At 39.3% G+C, this 22,817-nt stretch overlaps 1 protein-coding gene and 1 non-coding gene across 8 annotated transcripts; one reads left to right on the top strand and one right to left on the bottom strand.

The window, feature by feature from the left end:
* Positions 1-362: 362 nt before the first annotated feature.
* On the bottom strand, positions 363-490 carry LOC131302131 (U6atac minor spliceosomal RNA). The gene has a single exon (XR_009191606.1). It is a non-coding gene; the product is annotated as a U6atac minor spliceosomal RNA (small nuclear RNA).
* A 227-nt stretch (positions 491-717) lies between these two features.
* LOC131302083 (probable LRR receptor-like serine/threonine-protein kinase At1g56140) lies at positions 718-22,742 on the top strand. 7 transcript variants are annotated; one of them, XM_058328691.1, is made up of 24 exons: positions 718-976; positions 4,442-4,628; positions 8,768-8,839; positions 9,084-9,155; positions 9,263-9,334; positions 9,628-9,699; positions 10,272-10,343; positions 10,452-10,523; positions 10,696-10,767; positions 10,859-10,930; positions 11,047-11,118; positions 11,283-11,354; positions 11,471-11,536; positions 12,433-12,486; positions 13,134-13,207; positions 14,148-14,521; positions 17,558-17,753; positions 17,831-17,995; positions 18,748-18,866; positions 19,204-19,414; positions 19,505-19,739; positions 19,866-20,016; positions 20,317-20,614; positions 20,671-20,866. In XM_058328691.1, the coding sequence occupies exons 1-24, from the start codon at positions 862-864 to the stop codon at positions 20,691-20,693; spliced, it is 2,988 nt and encodes a 995-aa protein (XP_058184674.1). In that variant the 5' UTR covers positions 718-861; the 3' UTR covers positions 20,694-20,866. The 7 variants fall into 7 exon arrangements, with proteins under 7 accessions (XP_058184674.1, XP_058184675.1, XP_058184676.1 ...); XM_058328694.1 differs by lacking the exons at positions 20,317-20,614; positions 20,671-20,866 and adding an exon at positions 21,894-22,742 and having other exon boundaries at positions 719-976; XM_058328690.1 differs by having other exon boundaries at positions 719-976; positions 19,508-19,739; positions 20,317-20,866.
* The last annotated feature ends 75 nt before the right edge of the window (positions 22,743-22,817 follow it).

The following is a 22,817-nucleotide window of genomic DNA, read 5'->3' as shown; positions in this document are numbered from 1 at the left end:
TAGAACTCATTTATATCAATTTCATATGTTCCGATCAAGCATCAATACAAATCTGATGGAAGCGATTTTTGGTATGGTCACTTGTCTCGACAAGATTTACATGCATGATGAACGGTTCCGATTAGCGACATGAGCCCGACATGGGCCCACATGCAAAACGCAAATTGAAGGTGAGACTGGAGGGGAGACGAGTCACTGAGGAAGAATACGTCAGTTAATGATTTCTTTAGCCGCCAAACGAGAATTAATTAAGACTTGAAGTTGCCAATATAGGCTTTGACCCGTTGACTCTACTACTAGTTTTTTTTTTTTGGTAAACACCAAATTGCTGAGTAACGCTAAAAAGTTGCTGGGTAACGGCAACCAAAATTGGATTATAGATCCACCGAAGTGGGTAGCCTTAACCGGATGTGTCTAGTAACAGGTAAGCCCGAAGGCTGTTCCCATCCCTGTCTAGGAAGATGCCAACCATCTCTCCTTTCACAAACACTCTACTACTAGTTTTTGTAGTTCATATTGGTATGATCAGTCGTCAGGGCAAGAGGAAGATAGAAACCCATTTCACCAAGATGGTTTCCTGGCGTTTGACTAAAAGTGGTTTCGTGCAAAACATGTATACCTCTAATTGTATTGTCAACAAAACATGTATTTTTTCTTGTTTGACTCAATCTAATTAGAGGTCCGCATGTTTCCACTGCCCATTAATTTCTGAAAACCTCTCTCTCTCTCTCTCTCTCTCTCTCTCTCTCTCTCTCTAATACTGTATATAATTGATCTGAAGTTCTGAACAAGTACATATAGGCTAGGCTTGAACGGATCTCACTTGATTACCAATCCATTTGACTTAGGAAGAGGAAAGTAATGGGTGGATCACCAACACCATCGGTTCTTTGTGCCTTGGCCTTTTACTTTGTTTCCCTCCTGGGCTTGGTTCAGATTGTCCGAGCTCAAAATGGTACTACTCCTCCTTCCGAAGGTACTCTCTCTCTCTCTCTCTCTCTCTCTCTCTCTCTTCCGTGCCTACTATGGCGTTATTCAAGTGGTACTTCCAACCATTTATGTTGCCGCAGGCGTACTATCATCAATTTTTATTGAGTAGTTGAGAGATAATGAATGAGTCAAATTGTGTGATGATGATCTTTCAATTATAGGGAGTACCATATGTCAATATCACATGTATCGGGAGTACTGAATAATTGGCCTTGAATGAAAGTCTACTTCCTCCGTCTTTTTAAGTTAAAATTAGGAAAACATGTAGAAGAGGTAGTTAGAAAAACTCAAAACCAAACAAAGTGATGTTTCTATTTTTCTTTTTTACCAAAACAATAACAGGTGCTAAGAAACAATACATCAGGAGAAAACTCTATCCCTAAACAAGGGTTCAAGAAACCAACAGTAGAGGAATATTCAGTCTTAAGACTATACCTAACTCCAACTAAATCCACCACTCCAAACAGATAGAGCACTGCAGAAAATTACAAAAAATATCCACACAGGGGTGATAAAAGCCCCACAAATGAGGAGCAATCCCACACAGGGAAACCAAAGAAGAGAACCCGAAGAAAAGAGAAAAACTAGTGACAAACAGTTGTTAGATACATGGCGAAAGAGGCGGAGGAGGGCCGGCGGATGATAGTTTGGGGAGGAGGAAGATGGGGGTGAAGGGAGAATGAGAAAAAACCTTCGAAATCTAGGATCGAGAGATGGAAAAACCCCACGTGGGGCCTCCCGTTCTTTAGGGCCAGTTAGAGTAATTGAAATGGTGTTAGTTTGGTACTCGTTGCAAGGGCAGTTCGGTTGAATTGGGGATGGGTTGGTAGTTGGCACCTTTCCAGCTACCCCTTTGTCAATGTTTTATTTATTTCTTTTGGTAAGTAGGAAAACATGGCTTTGCATGTGGAAGCGCAGTAATTGGTGTTTGGGGGCTGAATAAATATATGAGTTTTGGCATAACACATTTTTGGTTTTTGGGTTTAGAGAGCAAAAGCCAAAAAAGGCTTGGATGAGCTTTTCCCATTCACCTTTTCTACTTCTCATATTTGTGAAAACAAAAAGACCAAATTGCCTTTTACTTATTTTGGAAATAACCACACCCCTCAATAAATAATTAAATATTAACCTCCATATACGTCCCTACATTTTACATTTGCCTTGGAAGTTTGAAGATCAGCAGAAAGAGTGTTCCTGGATTCCTAATCGTTAACTACTTTTCAAGCTCAACTCATTAGTTCTGTATAGCATATATAGCAGCCCGTAAGTATTGTGATTTTGGGATCATCTCTAAGAGAAGGTATAATTGCTAATCTTCTGAAATTGGCAATAACATTGGGATTTTAATCTTTGAAAATTTTCTTGGAGGCTTTCAATTACCAAAAAATAAAGTAAGAACAAAAAAGAATTCAAACCAAAAAAACATAATCTTTATTTCACATCGTTATTTTACTTATTTTTATTTCTTCCTAATTACCTATAAAATTGAAAAATAGTTCGAGATGTTCAAATAACAAAGAAGAAAACAATTTCCCAATATAACTTTAAAATTTTTATTAACAAATTATTCATACACATTACTTATATACTATAATAAAGGGGCAACATGGTAAAAATTCAATCCCTAATTTATTTTCAACACATATCTTCCAAACACTACTCCTGTTGCAAAAAGTTAGAAAGGCAGAAAGTTAAAAATGAAAAGCCAAAAAAGTAGGCTTCCAAATATCCACGTAATTTCTCTTGCTTTTCTTTTTTTTTCCACAAACAGGACACTTGTATTTAGTAGCGCTGTAGTGGGCACCAACATATTGCACAATGAGGAATTCAAGTGGTAATAATCGTTCGAATTCAAAAATACGGCAGTAAATCTCATCATATCATCCTAAAAATGAGAATAGTTTTAGAAGGTCGACCCCATGCCCCCAGCCTATTCTCCACAATTTATTTCCCCCAACCTATGCTGTCCAAAGATGTCCTAAAAAATAAGAAGTTTGCCTCCTCTGCAATTTCTTTATGTTGGAAATTCGAGGAACCAACTACACTTAAATGTTGGAGATAATTTAAAATTTTGACATTTAATATGGCTTTGGATTCTTTGCTCATTTATTGTGTCTGACCTCATTACTCTCCCCTTATCATCATATATAACATTTACTACATGCACCATGCTGGTTTCTTGATTTGGAAATCTACGTATATATATACCTATACCAAGTCAGTACATAGAGTGTAGTAGGCCGAACCTCACAGCTCGAACCTTGCGTCTGGGAAGCTCGGACCGAGGTTAGGGTCGAAAAGGGTGGCCGTACTTAAACCCAGGCTCGGTCATAACCGGGGTGTGGCCGTACTTAAACCTAGGCTCAGTCATAACCAGGGTGTGGCAATGAACGATGACGCACCCACCTAATAGCCTCTTCCAGGAGAAAGTCATCCGGCTTGGCTACCCTCAAGGCCAACAAATCCATCAGTTGTTTTCCCCTACAAGCCACCTACCCTCGAGCTCGGTCGAGGGTGAGGCTTGGCTAACCATAATGCCACGTGCCACCCCACAAGCTGAAGCAGTTATGCCAAGAGATAATGATTGGCGTGCATGGAGGTGCCAACTCATACTAAAACGGTTACCAAATCTTATCGGTGACATCACAATGACGTTAGCCGATCTGTGCAAGGCACATGCCCATACTTGGAGAGCTAGCCAAGCAGGCTCTATAAATACCAAAGAATAACAACCCTAAAGAGGTATATGCTTCTATACCCTAAAACCCTAGTCTCTTGCTTTGCACTCTACACATTCTCATCCTCTCGCCGCAGGACCTTGTCGGGCAACCCCGGCCAGGTCTTCGTCATGCATTCACTGTGCAGGCTAGGGCAAGAAGGCTAGGCAACTCTCGAACCAATTGAAGAGAAACTTGGATCAAGGATCAACAGGCCACACAATTGGTGAACCCGACGCGAAACGCTTCTGATTCAAATAGCTCGAATCTCCTTCAAACCACCCTCCTCTTCCCAAAAACAACCACAACCACAGCCACTATGGGTGGAGACCTGACGGACGTTACCATCGATAGATCTATCAACTGTTTTTTAAGTTAAATTGTCCACGGTCGTCCATTCTTTCATCTTAAACTCAACTTTTTACATATCTATCGATGTCCGGACAAGCTGATTTTTCGTGAGAATACATTATTTTGCAGGCCCTATATGATGAACGGTTCAGATTACCCAAAAAAATCACAAAAGAGGCCCACGGAGGTGGCGGAAAACCCCACTTTTCCTCCGCCTCCGGAAAGAATATTTTCTCTAAGAATTATACTATAAAACTGTAGAATTGTATTGCCAATTGACTGTTGATTTGAGTTATGGTTTAATTAGTATTTTCTTTTCAAAACATGATTACCATGTCAGCTCTAACTCTTTCTTTTCTTTTCTTTTTTGGAATTTCGGGCAGTGAGTGCTTTGAACTCCGTCTTCAACCAATGGAGAATATCCGCAAAATATTATCAATGGAACATAAGCGGAGAACCATGCAGTGGAGCCGCCATCGACACTAGCGATAGCTGGGCCATCAACAATATAGATTACAATCCCGGTATCAAATGCGATTGCAATGGGACTGTTTGCCACATTACCCAACTGTAAGTCTCTTACTACTCCAGAAAATACTACTAGGAATTTTCTCCACGATCCCCATATGATCCATATTATGTCTAATTGGTGTACTATTCTCAAGAAATGTTGTAATATTGTCTAGTGGTACAATCTCAGGCTTATTAACTTTTTTGGTCCCCACTGTATTACTTTTGTCTCATTTTCGTCTCCAATGTAAATATTGAAGACATTTAGTCCCCAACATATCAATTTTGTACCAATCAAGTCCCCAAGTCTAACAGAGTTGAGTTTTATTCACCCTCCACTTAAGAGAGTGAATATTACCCTCCTCCCTATTGGTTGAAATGATGTGGATCCCGCCATAAAGAGATGTCATGCTTACCAAAAAGTGTATTGCAGAGTAAGCATGACATCACTTTGTGGTGGGATCCATACCATTTCAACCAATAGAAAGGAGGGTAACGTTCACCATCTTTTAAGGAGGGTGAACAAATTGCACTCAGTTTAACACGATTAGTCTCATCCGTCAAAATGAGGGGCATCTTCGTCATTCCCCCCCCCCCCCAACCCAATTTCCTGTAAAAAAAACAACTGGAAAAAAGATCTTAAATCATCATGACCACTAACTTAAGAGCTCACTCCAACCACCAAATCCCCACCTCCAAGCCCATTTCATGAAATCCGAATTCGAATCCTCAACGGGGTTTCCGTCTTTTGTACCAAAATCACTATCTTTTTCAGCTACAATCCCATTTTTTTGAGCTCAAATTCGAACCCTCCACGGGATTTTCCTCTTCTATACCAAAGTCACTGCCTTTTTCAGCTTCCATATTAACCTCTAAAGCCTTCTTTGCATCAACTTCAACATATTCAAGAACCCATTATTTCTCGACGGCGTCAAGCTTTGTTGCAACACAAGAAGCACCACAAAATCAGGCGAAACCCGTAGAATCTCCTCCACAAACAGACCTGAAAGCCCTTGAACCAACAAGCCACAAGTCCCTTGGTGAGTACCGAGTCATAATCGGCCTCAAACACGACATTCTTGTCTGAGTCAAGGTAGACTCGGAAGCAGACCTGAGAAACACAACCCTTCACCTTGTTTTCACTTGTTTTGAACTGGGTTTCAAGGGGTTTGAGGTTCTTGCACTCTGTCTCCCTCCCTCACCCAAACCACCATCTTTTCTCACCACCACCTCCATGATATCCCCACAGCCACATCTCTATATTCTCTTCTCTTCTCTTTTTTCTTTATTTCCCCGTTTTTCTTTGACAGGAATTTGGGGTGAGTTAAATGACGAGGATGGCCCTCACTTTGACAGATGGGGTAACGACATTAGACTTGGGGACTTGATTGGTACAAAATTGATACGTTGAAGACTAAATATCTTCAATGTTTACATCGGGGATAAAAATGAGAAGAAGATAATACTTTGGGGATCAAAAAGACTAATAAGCATACAATCCCAGCTCAGTCAAGCCAGAAAGTGATGAGTGCATTAGGGACGAGTTTGGAGTGAAACAACTACAGATTGTATTAACCATTGGAGATGGGATCATCATTTGCAACAAAGGTCAATTAAGAATTGGGTGATTTTGAATGACGACGAATGATAGAAAATGATTTGAGTCGGGATGATTTTTGAATTGTATTGAGGGTGATAAAAGAGGTAGAAGAAGGCCAACAAGAGAACTAATTATTGATTCCTGATGAAGTCATTTTGAAGTAAAGCTATCGTGATTTACTAAAATTCCTAGATTGATGCTAGGACTATGATTTGCCTTTGACGGGAATACTTCAATCACACCAAAAAAATAAAATAATAATTGGCTGTGCAAAATCATGAGGTCTGGACCCAACCGATCCGTGTTGTGCAGCGGGCCCCCAAAGGACCCATCCACAACCTAACGATTGTTGATGGCCATTATATTGGGAAAATAACCAAACCAAACAAATGCGAAAATGCAACGGAGAAACCAAACCAAATAAAGAAAACGAATACGAGAGACCAAGATATACATGGTTCAGCTTACGGCTGTAAACATACTCCATGGGCAAGCGAGTGAGAGACGATTCCACTATGTGAAGAGAATGATGCTCCGAAGAGCTATAATGGTGACGAACAAACAAAGCCCTCACAAAGAGACTCTCACCAATCCCAAAATACAAGTTCTCTTACCAAATTAAAAATCCAATTGGACTCTCTCACCAAATTCAAACTCTCTCTCATCGAGTCTCATAAAACGGAATATTGTTCCACAGATGTGACCGGATGTCACACAGAAACAGATGATTCTTACGAAACCTTACAGTTTCAACCAAAAAGAATCATCGAAACAGATAATCTTCCAGATGGCCGAAGGTCTACAGAACCCACCATAGAAGGGGCAACCAGAAGCAGATGAAGATCGAACAGACGAACCCTAAGGTTCTACAGATGAGACCCCCTAGAGCCTATCAGAGGGATTCACTCAAAAAGTCTAAACCTAATAAGAGGCAAGGCTATATTTATAGCCACAGATTGATTCCTAAAGCTAGAATCCTTGCCAAATTATGTTTCCTTTGCATATAGAGTCCAAAACCAAAAAAGAAACTCCAAAAGATTGGACTTCCTAAAGATTAGTATCTATGACGTCCGCACGTAAGCTAAGCTAAGGGATCCATCAAAAATGCCTTTTGAAATTCACAAAAGTTCTTCCTTAGAAGTTTGAACGTAGTTGATTGAAAACAACTTGAAGATGACTTGATGCGGTGAAACTCCTTCGTACCAACATGAGTGAACAGGACATTTAGTGCTCGACTGTTTGTCGCCCATTCATTTTTCTTAGTCTTTGGTGTACTTTGCACTTGGTTATGGACTGGTGACTCCAGTTTCAGTTGGAGGTGTAAATTTGACCACACATGCAGTCCAGACATCCTCGTCGATAGCCTTTGAATAGGCTCCATCTTTTCCCTCCCGTGATCGGAGTTTGTTCTGTCTAGCAGCGAAGAGTTCGTTCTTTCTAATGGCGAAGGTGTTACATGATCTTGGGTAAAATTCGACCCCAAAAGCTAGCTATTGAAGTGAGTGAACCCTCACACTTATATACTTCATATTACTTTGGTTCTCAGACAATGCGGGCTTTCATTTCACAGGAGGACAGTTTGAACTCACCTCCATTGCAAATCAAGAGTCCGCTTAGAACTCAACAATTCCACATTATAGGGACCCGCTCTGATACCAAATGAAATTCCTAGATTGATGCAAGGACTATGATTGGCCTTTGACTAGATTACTTCAATCACACAACAAAAATACCAATCACACAAGGATCAAAGATAAATCACGGGAAGGAATCAAGTACTAGAAACATAGTGTGATTACAAGTATTCCTATTCACAACTGTGTATCCTCACCAAGAGTCCTACGAAATACTTGCTGAAGCCACACTCATCGTACCCTTGCACGATCACTACATCTTGAATCCTCATACCGTTCGGAAGCGGCTTTTGAACTCCACGAAAGGTCTTGCTTTGAAGTTTGAACATAGGTGATAGAATACCTCTTGATGTCATGACTTGATTAGGTTTAGAGATCCATAGATCTTCACGTTTCTTCAAAATACAGACCTTAGCACTCCCAGAAGTTTGGAGATGGAAATGAGAGCTCTGGGAAATGAATACAGCGCTCGGTACCATAACTAATCCATTTTTATAGAGAAGCCACAACTTGACAATTTTGCTTGAGTGAAGAAAAGTCACTCGAGTGAACTCATTTTCGCTCTAGCAAAAGCATCCAGTAGACCTTGCTTGACATCTCGCCTCATGGTCTCTGGAACAAATTTTCCAGCTTCAATATTGCTTCAATATATGCTTTCCGAAAACACTGGACTAATGACTACCGGACTCATATTCAATAAAAATCAAATACAAATTCCTTTTCACAACCCTAGACAGACACTTTAGAAAGAAAGTAAAAGAACCATGCATACAAGTCAATAAAAGGGAATATGTGCAAATGCGTGTTTTGGTCAAGAACGTGCCAACCAAAAGGTAGCTCGGCCTATAGAGCTTACATTTACCATGCAGTTGAAGTTAGAACCTTGATTTATGAACTCAAGCTCTTAGTACCGTTTGTTGAAGTCGTCTCACTTACTGCTTGCCTTATTTACTGTTTTGTAACAGCAAAGTCCGTGCTCTGAATGTTACTGGAGGAATCCCGGAGGAGCTGTGGTCTTTGACTTCCCTCACAAATTTGTATGTTTACCCACTGATGTTTTAGTTTAAACAATGTTTCATTTTCCATGCCAGAAAAAATTGTTACGTTTTCTCTATGTGAACTGTGACACACTATCAAACAGAAACCTTCAAAATCATGATGCTGATCGTCTCCATATATCTACATGTGTAATGCATCGTTGGATAAATTTTTTTTAACTATGTCATTCAAAAATCTCTCTCATCACACAATGGTTTACTAAGGTTCTTCCATATTTTGCAGGGACTTGTTCCGAAATTACCTGACTGGTCCCCTGTCTTCATCCATTGCCAATCTAACTCAAATGCAGTGGCTGTAAGCCAACTTATTTTTTATTTTATGTTGTTTGCAGGTCGTTAATATTTTATCCATGTCTAGCTAAACTCCTTTAACGGACTGACACCTCATTTAATTGTTTTCAGGAGCCTGGGGTTTAATGCATTATCGGGGGATATTCCAAAGGAACTTGGAAAACTAACTAATCTGAGATCATTGTATGTTATTCTTGAATTTGTACGTCTTTAGGTGGTAACTTCATGTTTTAGCTTTCAATTTACAGCAATGCAACTTGTTGCCAACAAGTACGAGTCTGCCCACGTATAATCATCTTGTGTCCACAACTGTGTCATCTACGTAACATTTTGTAATTTGGATTTTTTTTTATATCGAAATCAGTTGTTTGCTGCAATGGCATTGAGTTCCATATTCCATTGAAAATTGGAATCACTCGTACGTATAACTGAAAGATGATCCTATTTTCTGATGTTGTTAACTTGGTAATTTGCAGAAGCATTAGCACGAATAACTTCTCTGGCTCTCTCCCATCAGAACTGGGGAATTTGATAAAATTAGAACACCTGTAAGTGCTGAGACATTCGGCAATCTATTTTCTTTTTTCTTTTCTTTTTTTGAGTAAAAAGGATGAGAAGGGGGCGACGGGGCATAGCAACTCCCCCTTGGGAGTGACCACAAGGACTCCAGACCTACGGCGGGCCCCGGAAGGGACCAAAAAGCCATAACAACTACCGCCCCACCAAGGACTAGTGGACTACTGCCGGGTTTCGCAGGAGGACCAAGTTCGAGAAGGGGTTGTTAGCACGATTCGAACCAGTCATGACCTCCTGACCAAATCAGCAGTTACAAAAATCTATCCGGTTATAGGAATTAAACCAAACCAAGTTCCTAACAGAGAAACTTTAATAATTTCAGTTTTTTAATACAGTTAATAAAACTGAAGTTCTTTATATACTGGTTCGTGGCTGACTGGCTGCTATGAATTCTATGTGGAGTAGCTGGCACATATTCTAGTTTCTCTCCTTCACATTATTAACATCATAAAGTTTTAAGGCCTATAAACTGTAACCTCTATAAGGCTGGCATTGCATGCAAAAAGGTCGAGCATCATACTTACATAATTCTCTGCCTTGACAGCTTCTTCCACAGTTCTGGAGTTAGTGGAGCTATTCCATCTACATTTGCTGCTCTACAAAACCTGCAAATAGTGTAAGAGTTTTCTGACTTATCCTTTGTCTTATCTGGTAAACTTGAACATGTTTTTAATAGTAGTAATTGTTTTTGTGATCAAGAAAGAATTTTTTTTGAGGATTTCAGGTTGGGTTCGGATAATGAACTCACAGGGAGCATACCTGAATTCATAGGGAACTGGTCAAAGCTTAGCGTCCTGTAAGCAATGTGTACGCTGGGTCCTCTTTATTTCGACCATCATACCCTGATCATTGCTTTACTTAAAACTGGATACCTAACCGAGATGCTTTTTTAATTAAAGTATTGATACTTCATTCAGTAACCTCTATTTTATGTAATCAGTGAATTTACGTAGTTAGTTCATCTGTAGGAGGTTTCAAGGAAACGCCTTTGAAGGTGGAATACCGTCAACATTTTCCAAATTGACCTCTTTGACGGACTTGTGGGTGTTAACTCTTTCTACATCTTTTCTTCATGTTTAGCATATGAATGATGTTCTCTTCTCTTCTATAACATACTGCCTTATTATATAGGAGAATAAGCGATTTATCTAACAGAAGCTCTTCACTGGCATTTCTGAAAGATATGACGTCTCTGAGTATCTTGTAAGGCAACAGACACTGTTATAGTTGACAATTAATATTGAAATATTTTCCTCTTCATGATCCTCTATTATTTTTTTACAAAACTTAACGTAACTCAGTGGTTTCTCGCCTGGCAGAATTTTGAGGAATAACCATATTTCTGGTACTATCCCCTCCAATATTGGTGATTATCAGAATTTGTCTCAACTGTAAGTTATACCATCAGCTTCCATGTGTTTCAACCTAAAAGTTTGGCAGTTGATAATCAGGTTGATGAGCATGGGTCAACATCTCTTTATGAAGTAAACGTAAACGTCTAGTTTTTAACGTTTTAAAGCTAACTTGTAACAACCATGTTCTGTCTAATTTTCAGGGATTTGAGCTTTAACAATTTAACTGGACCAATTCCAGATTCTCTCTTCAATTCGAGCTCTCTCTTATACTTGTAATAAACATTCTCTCTTACTTCTGATAAACAAGTTGTGCAATGTTGTTTTTCTAAAAGCATGCATTTTAGAAAATGTGAATGTTTATGAGTTGAACTAGTTCGTGTATGTTCAGGTTTCTTGGGAATAATAAATTGAATGGAACTCCTCCCGCGATAAAGAGTCCTTCTCTTCTGCATATGTAAGTCAGTCTTACATAACCATTCATAGTTCAAGGAGATTGTATGCAGGTGGTACATGGACGTTTATGGTCATTATGTAGAGTTCCTAGAATGTCATGGGTTAGATGATTTCAGAAGCATAACCCACTACTGTACAGTCATATGATTTGATTACTTATTAAATTGTATAGGTTCAATTTTGGGCGAATCATTGTGGAGTAAATTGTTTATAACTTTAAGGCCGCATCATTTGTATTGATAGTTCCTTTAGACGTAAAAAGGAAACAAGTAGGATTGCCAACATGTCCATCATTCGTTGCTTGGGAAAAAAAATTAATGTTAATGCGCATCTTTGCTACTATGTTTTGGCGCACAAATATGAGAACCTGTACAGTGGCGGAGCTAGGATTTTGATACCGGGGGGCCGGCTTAACATTTATATATTTTTATCGGAACGTATACTTATTATATTTTTATTGAAATGATTTTTTAGGCTATTTCAACTATCACGTGTTTATTTTTTATTTACGAAAGAAATTGATAAATGAGAATGTAAAATAACCAATTTTTAATCTAATTGAAGCAAAATTATTAAGATTATCTGGTATATAACTGTACACGAGTAATTATCAATAATATTCACAATCCGGTATATATAAAAGGAAAATTTTAAAACTCGGACGCTTGGGGAGCCGGAGCCCCCCAGGCCCCTACATACCTCTGCCCTTGAACCTGTATCGTAAAGAAGTGTTTGGGAAATGGAAATCTTGATTCATGCAGTCATGGTAGTATACTGATATGTAAGCTGATGATGACATCTGAGGCTTCAGCGGTCAAATGTAAGACTGAACAATTTATTGGTTCTCAGTAGAAGAAAAATCTCAACTAAGCATCCCCATTATGTCGTTTCCTGCAGAGATGTGTCATACAATCAATTATCGCCGGCACTTCCATCTTGGGCGAACAACAGGTGATTCTCTCTGTGTTGTATATTTTTAATGGTATTTTGTGGTCTCTGAACATTTAGTGATACAAAAAGAAAGTTGTGTAATTTCCTATATACAATTCGAGTGTTGAACAGCATGATTATGGAGCTATTAATGCACATGTTTGTCAGCTTTAGAGGATGTATGATACTAATTCCTAAATGTAAACGGAAAACGGATATTTTTCAAGTTGTTCTGATATCAGATACCATGTCTGAATTCTACAGTTTATTTCTTCACCCACAATTTTTGTACTCAGCTGAATGAGATTTACCGCTTAGTTTTTGTATCCCTTTCTTATATTCAGTGTTCTTGTGTAATGGGACCGGACCCTTGATGAAATTGGCTGCCATCTGTTTTTCACTTTCTAAACCACAGATGAAAATTTTGCGTTGTGATTTGTGCAAACTGATTGTTAGAAGTCCAGCAAATGGGGCCTATGTAAGAAGTTAACTAGACAACTTTGGAAGCATTCTGTAGGAATTTTATATTCATCTCAAAACCAATTGAAATGAGTGGAGAGGTCTCAAATATTATTAATTAATCACTCATTCCACTCCCAAGCAATTGCGTTAATTATGTGGCAAATTCAACTTGCACTAATCAATATCCATTCTTCTTCTGCATACAGTGTTATGGCTACAGGATTTGACTGTATTCTAGAGAATCTTCCCTGCCTTGGGGATATTCGCAGTTCTCCTAAGTGTAAGTGCAATTTAGAACCTCCCCTTACCCTTTATTCTGAAACGGGACACATAAAGTCTATGATGCTGGAAAGAGGATCTTTGAGTTTAGTGTTCTTTGAATCATCAAATCCTTTTAATAATTCTAAAAGTAGGTCAACTTAGACCGGTAACTGTTAGCTGACTTGGTACACAATGCTGGGCCCTTTTCATAATTGTTTAAGCTTTTGGAATAATTGGTGACTTGATGGTATTAGAGCTTCAGTTCGTAGAGGTCCTAAGTCAATCCAAATCTCGTAACTTCTGTTCATTCCATTGTTTTATGTTACCATGCGCTCTCTATGTGTGCATCTGTACACCTTATTCGGTGTTGTTTTGATTGCCTCTTGATACGTGGGAATGGGCCATACATGGTGGGGTGTTACATAGTTTGATATTGATTTTGGTTTACTGTGTTCTGTTGTGTATGTGGTCATGCAAAATCCTTTCATGCGGTTAATTTTTTTGGAGTCCACTGGATTGAGTTTCATTGTCGTACTACCTCTGAGATTTGAAGCCTATGTGGATTTATTTAATGCTCCTTCACCATTTTTTCTGCTTTTATTTCCACCAAGGGTTGTTGCTAGTCAATGGCCTATTTTTTGAGTTCCAATCTTACAATGCCCTTTGCCAATGAAAGGCCATAAGAAGCCTCCTTCTTCTTTTTCTTCTTCTTTCAAGGTGACAATTTTATACTTGTCAGATGAAGTGAGAAATTCCTTTCCTTGTTAATGTCAAAACTTCACATGTAAAACGCAGCGAAGTCAAATTTGTCTTCATAATGTGTAATTCCCACTTCTAGAAGTTCATTAAACCCATAAGATGCATCGCATGATCAAGGAGATGTGGCTGTTTTTTCTTTTTTTCTGGTGCACCTTTTTGAACTCTAATCTGATGAATTCCTCTTCCCCGATGGTTTGCAGATTCTGACTTTGCGATTAATTGTGGTGGTCCAGAGATAACATCTAGTAGTCAGATTGTATATGAGCGGGATAACGAGACTCTTGGTCCAGCTACTTATTATGAGGCTAGTACAAAAAGGTGGGCAGTTAGTAATGTCGGGCGCTTCAACGAGCTAAACGATCCCCAGTATACGAGTTTCTCTTCAACTCAGTTCAATAGTTTGGATTCGGAGCTGTTACAGACAGCACGAATATCCCCAGGATCACTAAGATATTTTGGGCTGGGACTTGAAAATGGTAATTACAATGTGACTCTCGAGTTTGCAGAGACAGCATTCTTAGATCCCCCATCCTGGAAAAGTCATGGAAGGCGTGTTTTTGATATATACATCCAGGTCAGTGCCGCGTTATCACAATTGGTTTTTTTTCTTTTTGATAGTCCTAATCTTTTTTTGAAAGAAAAAATAACTATAAAGAACAAGGAAGGCATACCTTCCATTACAATGGTGTTCGTGAAAAGATTTGCCACAGAACTTCCCTACTGTGGCCACGTAGTCCTTTAAAAAGGGCGGCTAAAGAAAAGGTGGTACATGTCTTCATTAGGCAGATTACAGAGAAAACATATAGGGAAGATTCGCATGCCCCAGCTGATGATTTTATCCTATGGTTTCTTATTTTCGTAACAAAACTATAATTTATAAAATAAGGAAATAGCTATTATTCCGAAGAATAGCGGTTAAGTTCGAGATCGGGAAGTAAAAAGCTATTGTACTTCCGAATTTCAATCATTGTCTAAACTTCATTAAAAAAGCAAATGGAAGTTAGATTTTGATTTGAGTAAACTAAAACTAACTAGAAAGCGATTAAGTTTTGGAAACTGATTAGAGAATTGGGACTAGGGTTTCGATTCAACCTCCCCTTGCATTATAATTGTGGCGAAGTCTAGGGTTTCATTCAACTTGTAACCAGACCACCGATAGGGTAGCAATTCCTATCAATAATCCCCGAAAGACTATCTCAACACGGCACGGATCGTCTCATTGAATTTAACCAACGGCACAACCCGTCTCACATTGTATAGTCTATCTCAAAGCTTATCACGAAATAATGAAAACGATCGTACAACGGTGCTTGATATCATGAATACAAACACAAAAGATAAATCGGAAAAATAGTGACTTTTATAAAAACTATAAATAATCCAACGTCATATAATTAGTTGTAAAATAAAAACCGGCCCTTGAAATCTAAACAACGATACTTACTTGGAGAAGCATCCTCGTCGCCCTAGCGAGAGTGTTTAGCCGATCATGAAGTTTTTCCCTCTGCTGCAGCCGCGGCTGTTATGCGTGTAAAAAAGATCCCCCGGAGTCCGGTTGCTGTCCCTTTTTGTCTTGATTCTATTGCCTTCACCAATTGTAAAAAAGATCCCCCAGAGTGTTTAATTAACATGTATCCACCAATCATCTTCCAAATAATCTTCTCTCGTGCAAGCTCAAAGCATATATTCTTTAATTAATTGGTGGAGCATAGGGCCCGCCATTAAGAAATATTTTAGACCACTTAACCGGCCACATGCTACGTGACACTCACAAGCCTGAATTATCGGTTCAACTTCTGGACCATCTTTGCACTAATTAAATCGAAGGCCAAATTAGTTGGACTGTCACCATTTGTTCGCTCTTCAAATTTAACTCCTCAATTTAGCTCCGAATGTCATCCAACGGCTCCACAGATCCTGAAACGAGCAAAACAAGTATCAAGCCCCAAGTAGTGCGCAAAATGGATATAACAAGCCTAAGTTAAGAGTCGTAAATAAGTTTATTTACTCACTTATCATCCTTAGTCCTATGGCATCCTCTAATGGCCATCCAAAGAATGAAAAGATGTCGAGGAATGGACAAGGAGTACCAGATTAGGTGATGCAAGTGTACTGTAGCTTGGTGGATTCTGATAGCATATCAAGTATATGCAACCCTAATGGTAGAATGTGAAGAGAATGTCCATGGAACTTGATCAAGTCTACCATAGTTAGGATGGAAATGTGGAAGACGAGATGTTGGTAAAGGCCAAGTCCATTGAGTGATATAAACAAGATTTGAACACTTCAGCATCAGTACGGATACCTGATGAAGGGCCAAAATATATGCTTAGGGGCCCTTCAGGCAGCCAATTGTCATGCCGGAGGAATGTGCTATTCCCATCACCAATAATATGCTTGATAAAGGGTCTAGCAATAGCCCTAAAGGCTAAGAATTTTTCTCCATGTCCATGAACAGCTAGAAGGAACTTCTAGAGTCCAGAAACTCTTTCTTTGAAAAAGATGCTTATAGCACCACTTAACCCATAGATAATTATGATGAGAGCAAATATATCACAACTGTCTTAGGAAGTATTCAAGATTCCATTCCTTAATCCCTCTTAAACCAAGTCCTCCTTTTTTAGGCAAGCAAACATTGGCCAAGTAGCTTTGTTAGAGTGGGAATATGCTTCAGTACCGATCCATAGGAAGTTTCTGAAGATCTTATCAATATTCAAGCAAACTGAGTTGGGAAGAACAACATGCATGGTCCAGGAAACTTGTATACGAAAAAGGACTGACTTTATGAGTTGCAATCTTCCAGCGTATGATAAAGGACTTATTGGCCCAACTTTTGATTTTATCCTGGATTTTAGAAATGAGACCTTTGCAATCTGCCACAGAGAGTTTTGGAGGATAATAGGGGGACATCCAAATATCTAACTGGAAGTGTACTCATTTGGAAGCCCAACAGAGAACAAATGATCTCCTTGTCCTGATTTTCCATGCCTAAAAATACACCCTACTCTTGATCTTGTTAGGCTACAGGCCAGAGTATTAACAACTTCTTGAAAAGACTGATTGTTGGGGTAGCACAGAATAAACAAGTCATCGGCAAACATATCTGAGTAATCCCTAGTTCTTTCTTTCGGGTGTGGTATGAGAACTGCTCTAAATTAAAGTGAATTTGGAAGATCCTGGAAAAGAATTACATGACCAAGGTGAATAGGTATGGGGAGAGAGTTTTGGGTAGAACTCATCTCCAAAAGTTAACTATTGAGTGAGGGAGCCCTCGCGCTTATATGCTTCATGTTACTTTGGTACCGAGGCAATATGGGACTTTGCTTCATACCCTCCCTCAAGCGCAGCGTGGTCACTTGGCAGCACCTGCCATGTAGGCCCGAGACACGCACCCTACCCATTTTTGGTACCTAGCATTGATACCATGGTACATAATTTTGGATAGAAGTCAACACCAAAAGCTAGCTACTGAAGTAAGGGTGCCATCACACTTATATACGAGTAATTCATACTATTACTTTGGTACCCTGTGAGACTTCGCTTCACAAGGGGATCCCCTTAAGTTGTTACTATTTTTTTGGTTCTTAAGTTATCAACCTCTTCACTATAGGGGAATCTGGTTCGGAAAGATTTCGACATAAAAAAGGCGGCCGGTGGGGTCTCTTTACAAATAAAGATGGTTTTCCCAGCTCAGGTATCAAAAAACTACCTTGAAATCCATCTATTTTGGGCTGGTAAAGGGACTTGCTGTGTACCTACTGAAGGTACATATGGACCTTCTATTTCAGCAATCAGTGCTGTCCCAGGTAATACGTTTTGTAAATATTTGATTCAAGTTTTAAAATGTTAATTGCAATTTTCTTACGACTAAGATTTTCTACAGATTTCATCCCCACTGTTGGTAAAAACCCTGCATCTGGCAAAAAGAGTAAGACAGGTTTGATTGTGGGGATTGTTGTTCCTGTTGCAGTTGTAAGCTTTCTATCTTTCCTTGCGCTCTATTGGTTTGTCCTTTGCCGAAACGGGCTGGGACTGGACGACGATGAAGGTAAAAATACTCAGGAAAATAGTAAGCCGAGTGTGTTATCGAGCTATGACTTTTGCATCACAACAGATTCGTTGTTGTTCTATGTGGGGTTCTGCTATTGTTTATTTGTAATGTCGTTTTAGATGTATGGGTCCTATGCTAGTTATTTTTGTGTTCTTAGTAGCGTTAGGCTTGCTAAATTCTTTTTGTGTGATTCATGGCATGTTCAGAAAACCAACAATCCTATGATAAAGCAGCCCATCCCTCCCGTTTCTTTCTCACCATCGAGTACCTGAAATCCTCTGGTTTTCTTTGTCGAATGAGGGAAAAGAAGTAAACCCATAGTCGATTTGGCACAGCCCTTAGTGTCCTGCCCAAAATTAGTATGTTGTAATATCCATTGTCTTACATAATCTGCTACTCCCTTTGTCTCAATTTGTTTTTACACTTTGACTTTTAATTGTCCCAAAATGTTGTATATTTTTGAAGACTAATGGATCAAAAGCTACACAATACCCTACACCTTACTATGTTAGTTGAAGTAATCATTTTCCAAAAGTTGGAGGGTAACTTTTGAAACATTGAGCTTTTATAGGTGTAATGATTATGTTCCTTGAAAACGTTCTATTCTAAATTGGTTAAACAAATTGGGATGGAGGGAGTAACAATGTGCTACAAAATGATAATGATCATCCTTTAAGCATAATAGATACGTAAGTTGAGTATTAACTTCCTTGCATATTCACAAACACAGGTTTTAACTTTACTTGCAGAGCTCCTAGGGATGGATGTTAGGCCCTACACTATCAGTTATGCAGAACTAAAGGCTGCAACAGAAGATTTTAATCCTGCAAACAAACTTGGGGAGGGAGGCTTTGGACCTGTTTTTAAGGTAAACAACCTTCTAATAAAAGACAGGCATCCTGGAACAACTTCATTTTGCTTTTATGAAATGGCACCCATTGACGGACTCCCTTGAATATTGCCACTTCACCTCTGCTTTTCCCTTTTGTATTCATTATGGATGGCAGCAGTAAGCTTGTACCATCACATTTTTGCATTGCTTTTCGTTAAAATAAGACCATGGCAAATACAAACCCTGCTTTTCTTGATTACTTGCTTAGAACTACGATTTATTGGTCCATACCATTTTTGCTTTTCATCGATCAGAGACCATGGTCGGGAATACACAATATTTCTCAAAATTTTAAAATTTTCATATTCTCTAGGGAACACTTAATGATGGGAGGGTTATTGCTGTCAAGCAATTGTCTGTGGCCTCTCGCCAAGGAAAGGATCAATTTGTTGCAGAGATTGCTACAGCATCTGCTGTTCAACACCGAAATCTTGTGAAATTGTACGGATGCTGCATTGAGGGGAAGAAACGACTGATTGTTTATGAGTATCATGAAAACAAGAGTCTTGATAAAGCATTGTTTGGTACAGGACATCACCTTTACTGTCAATGCAAATTATAGATCTTGAATATGGTGAATAAGTGAAACGTTTAACTGTTTGGCCTTTGTTAAGCAGGGAAGACAAGTTTGTTTCTTAACTGGCCCATCCGCTTTGATATATGCTTGGGTGTAGCAAGGGGTCTAGCTTATCTTCACGTGGAATCTCGGCTTCGCATTGTACACAGGGATGTTAAGGCCAGCAATATTCTTCTTGACTCTAACCTTAACCCCAAAGTTTCTGATTTTGGTTTGGCCAAACTTTTTGATGACAAAAAGACCCACATCAGTACCCGTGTTGCAGGGACATTGTAAGATTCTCCGCAGTCAATCTCCATGTATTCTTCAGTGTTATTGATTTCGATATTCTATTTTGGTACTGTTTGTAGCTTAAGTATTAACTTACATGTGATGAATTTCAATGGTTACTGATGCAGTGGGTATCTTGCACCTGAGTATGCTATGCTTGGACAACTTACAGAAAAGGCCGATGTGTTTGGCTTTGGTGTTGTAGCTTTGGAGATTGTCAGTGGAAGGCCAAATACTGACTCGAGCTTGGAAAAAGAAAAGATCTATCTTCTTAACTGGGTATGTTTCACTTTCTAGGCACTCATTAGTTGTTGATCCTTCAAAGGATTATTCTATCTTGGAAACTTTAGGATGTTTCGCTTGAGCATCATTAGAAACAAGATAAGTTGTTCAAATACTACGCAAAGAAACATATAAATCCCCTGTATCTCTGAAACTGAATTCTAGTATTCTTGGTGTTAAAACGTGCATCAATGCCAATGAATATCTGATCCACTCATCCTGTCACCCAGCCCAAAATGGGTGCTTCCCACTCTGGTTACATGTTTCTATGACATTCCTTTCTTCCCTCCTTTTTAGGCCTGGCATGTGCATGAAAACAACCGTGAAGTTGAGCTAGTGGATGCTAGATTGTTAGAATTTGACAAGGAAGAAGTAAAACGAGTTATACAAGTAGCTCTTTTGTGCACCCAGACATCTCCACATCAACGCCCCTCCATGCCGTGTGTAGTGGCAATGCTTTCAAGAGACATTGAAGTTAGTGCAGTTACTTCACGGCCTGGATATTTGACTGACTGGAACTTCGACACATCCAGTTTTATGACTACGGATGCTCCAACTGCAGAAAACGAACATAGCCAATTCAGTTCATCAACGAGTCGGATACTCCAAGTGCAACGAACATAGCCGATTTCGTTCATCAACGAGTGCAAGCATGGCAGCAAATCCGGGGTTAGAGATTTTCAACGTAATAAATGGGTTTTTATTTGGGATTTTTTGAAAAAAAAATTTCTTTTTTGTATTTTGATTGATTTTTGTGAAATTTTGCGACACCTTTAATTTCACATGGATTATGACTTTATGTGAATAATTATAACATTCATTAAATTGGAATGTGTTTATTCGGAAAGGATGTGTAACATGGGGGTGCCTACTAGGGGCATTGTCCTTCCCAATTAATTGATGTCTACAGGAGGTATGGCTCTATGCAAAAAGGTGCCCCGGTGAGAGACATGATTTTTCCTAATTAATTGTCTTCAAAAGATTCTTCTTAATGTGAGTCTAATAAAGACGTGGCTTTTCACGAAAGGGTGTCTGTAAGTATGTAAATAGGTCCTTTGTAAAGGCGTAAGTCTGTCGACACATACAAAGGGTGCACAGATTGTGCACAGATTCTGATGTGGGGTCCACTACGGGTCCCACACAAAAAATCCGAGCCGTTCATTAAATTTAAAGTATTTCTTCAAAGGCTCCCGTGAAAAATCAGTTCAATCCGATACCTATAAGTACTCTATCTAATCATATAAGTTTTCATTCAGGTTCAAAGTTGAATGAAAAGTTGATGATTAGATCGAGTACTTCTAGGTATTGGATTGAGCTGATTTTTAGAGAGGGGGGCCCTTGAAAAATGTTTCAAATTCAATGAACGTCATGGATCATTTGTGTGGGACCCATAGTGGGCCCCACATCGAGATCACATGTTCTCCCGATTCTCTTCAGCCTTTGATAACCACAACTGATAAAGCAATTTAGACCCCCTTTAGAAATAAGAAGAAATAAATCACGAGTTCACGTTAATCTTGTTCAAAAAAAAAAGTCCCCTAGTCCGCATTCGTTTTGCGACGCGAAATATAGGCCCCGAAAGATAGAAGAATAGAACGCGGGAAAATGGTAGATTCTAAGAGCAAAAGCAAGTACACCTGTTCGTGTGAAATTTATTTGCCAGAATGACTATTGTTACTGTAGTACTCATGATATATCAAAAGGTCCAAAAATAGTAATGGTGCGGCAGCAGTTTGGTGCCATTTTTGCTCAATTGCAAATTCATACCTTTGAGTTGAACTGTCACGATCATTGTTTTGATGCAATTCAGTTGGCTTGGATATTGGAAGTTTGACAAAGCCAATGTGTGTGTGTTTTTTTTCCTTTATTCGCAGCAGAGCGATATCCCGGGAGCAGATTGCCCACTGGGAGGGCCATTTCAAGGCACATCACGAGGCAGCGAGACCCGGGAAGGCAACCCGATAGGGTGTCATTTTTAAAGCAAGGGGAAGGGATCTCTTTTCTGCAATGGAAAAGAAATGGAGCAGATTTGATTCGGCACAACCTAACACCAAAACACTAGCAAGACCCTAGATCCAGCAGCCTCAGAACCGAAATCAAACTTAAGGTCCAATCAGCATTAACAGCGGATCTTGATCATGACCGGTACACAAGAACCAGAACCATTTTTAACAAAAACTATTAAAAACCATAGCATTTGAATGGCAGCAGCAGAAAAACCAGGAAATGGCACTCAGCTATAGCAATAGCAACGGTCTAGATTTGCAGAAAATCACCACCCAAACTACCTACAAAGCACTTGTCTCCCCTCTAAATAGCAGCATCTTCGACACCAGCAATAGACATTGCTAGCACCCCATACACGCACACAACAAAGCTGCTAGCCCACATACCCATCACACACATAAACAGCTTTCCACATACACCCACACCCACTCAGCCAACCCAACAAAAACATAAACACAACTTCGACAAAGCCAAAGTTGGTACCAAAGATGGGTTTTTCGTTTTTTGGCAGCAAAAGATAACGACGGATGGACTTAAAATTTGCCCACAAATTTGCCAAACTATGATTTCAGCGGCCTGAATGGCTCATGAATTGACTAGCTCTGACAGAACATTGCAGAATCAATCTGCAGAAATCGTAACAGCAACATTTGTTTCTCTAGTCATTTTTGGGCCACAGTATGGAAGGGAGAAAGAATGACTTTTGCTTTATTTGGTTTTAACTTTTGTTTTCTACTTTCATTTGCACATTCAATTTTGTCTTGATTCTAGATGATTACCCCAAGGGCAAA

This window comes from Rhododendron vialii, chromosome 9a, assembly GCF_030253575.1.
Source record: "Rhododendron vialii isolate Sample 1 chromosome 9a, ASM3025357v1".
NCBI lineage: Eukaryota > Viridiplantae > Streptophyta > Magnoliopsida > Ericales > Ericaceae > Rhododendron > Rhododendron vialii.
Note: the sequence above shows the minus strand (reverse complement) of the source record. Positions and strands in the feature narration are given on the sequence as shown.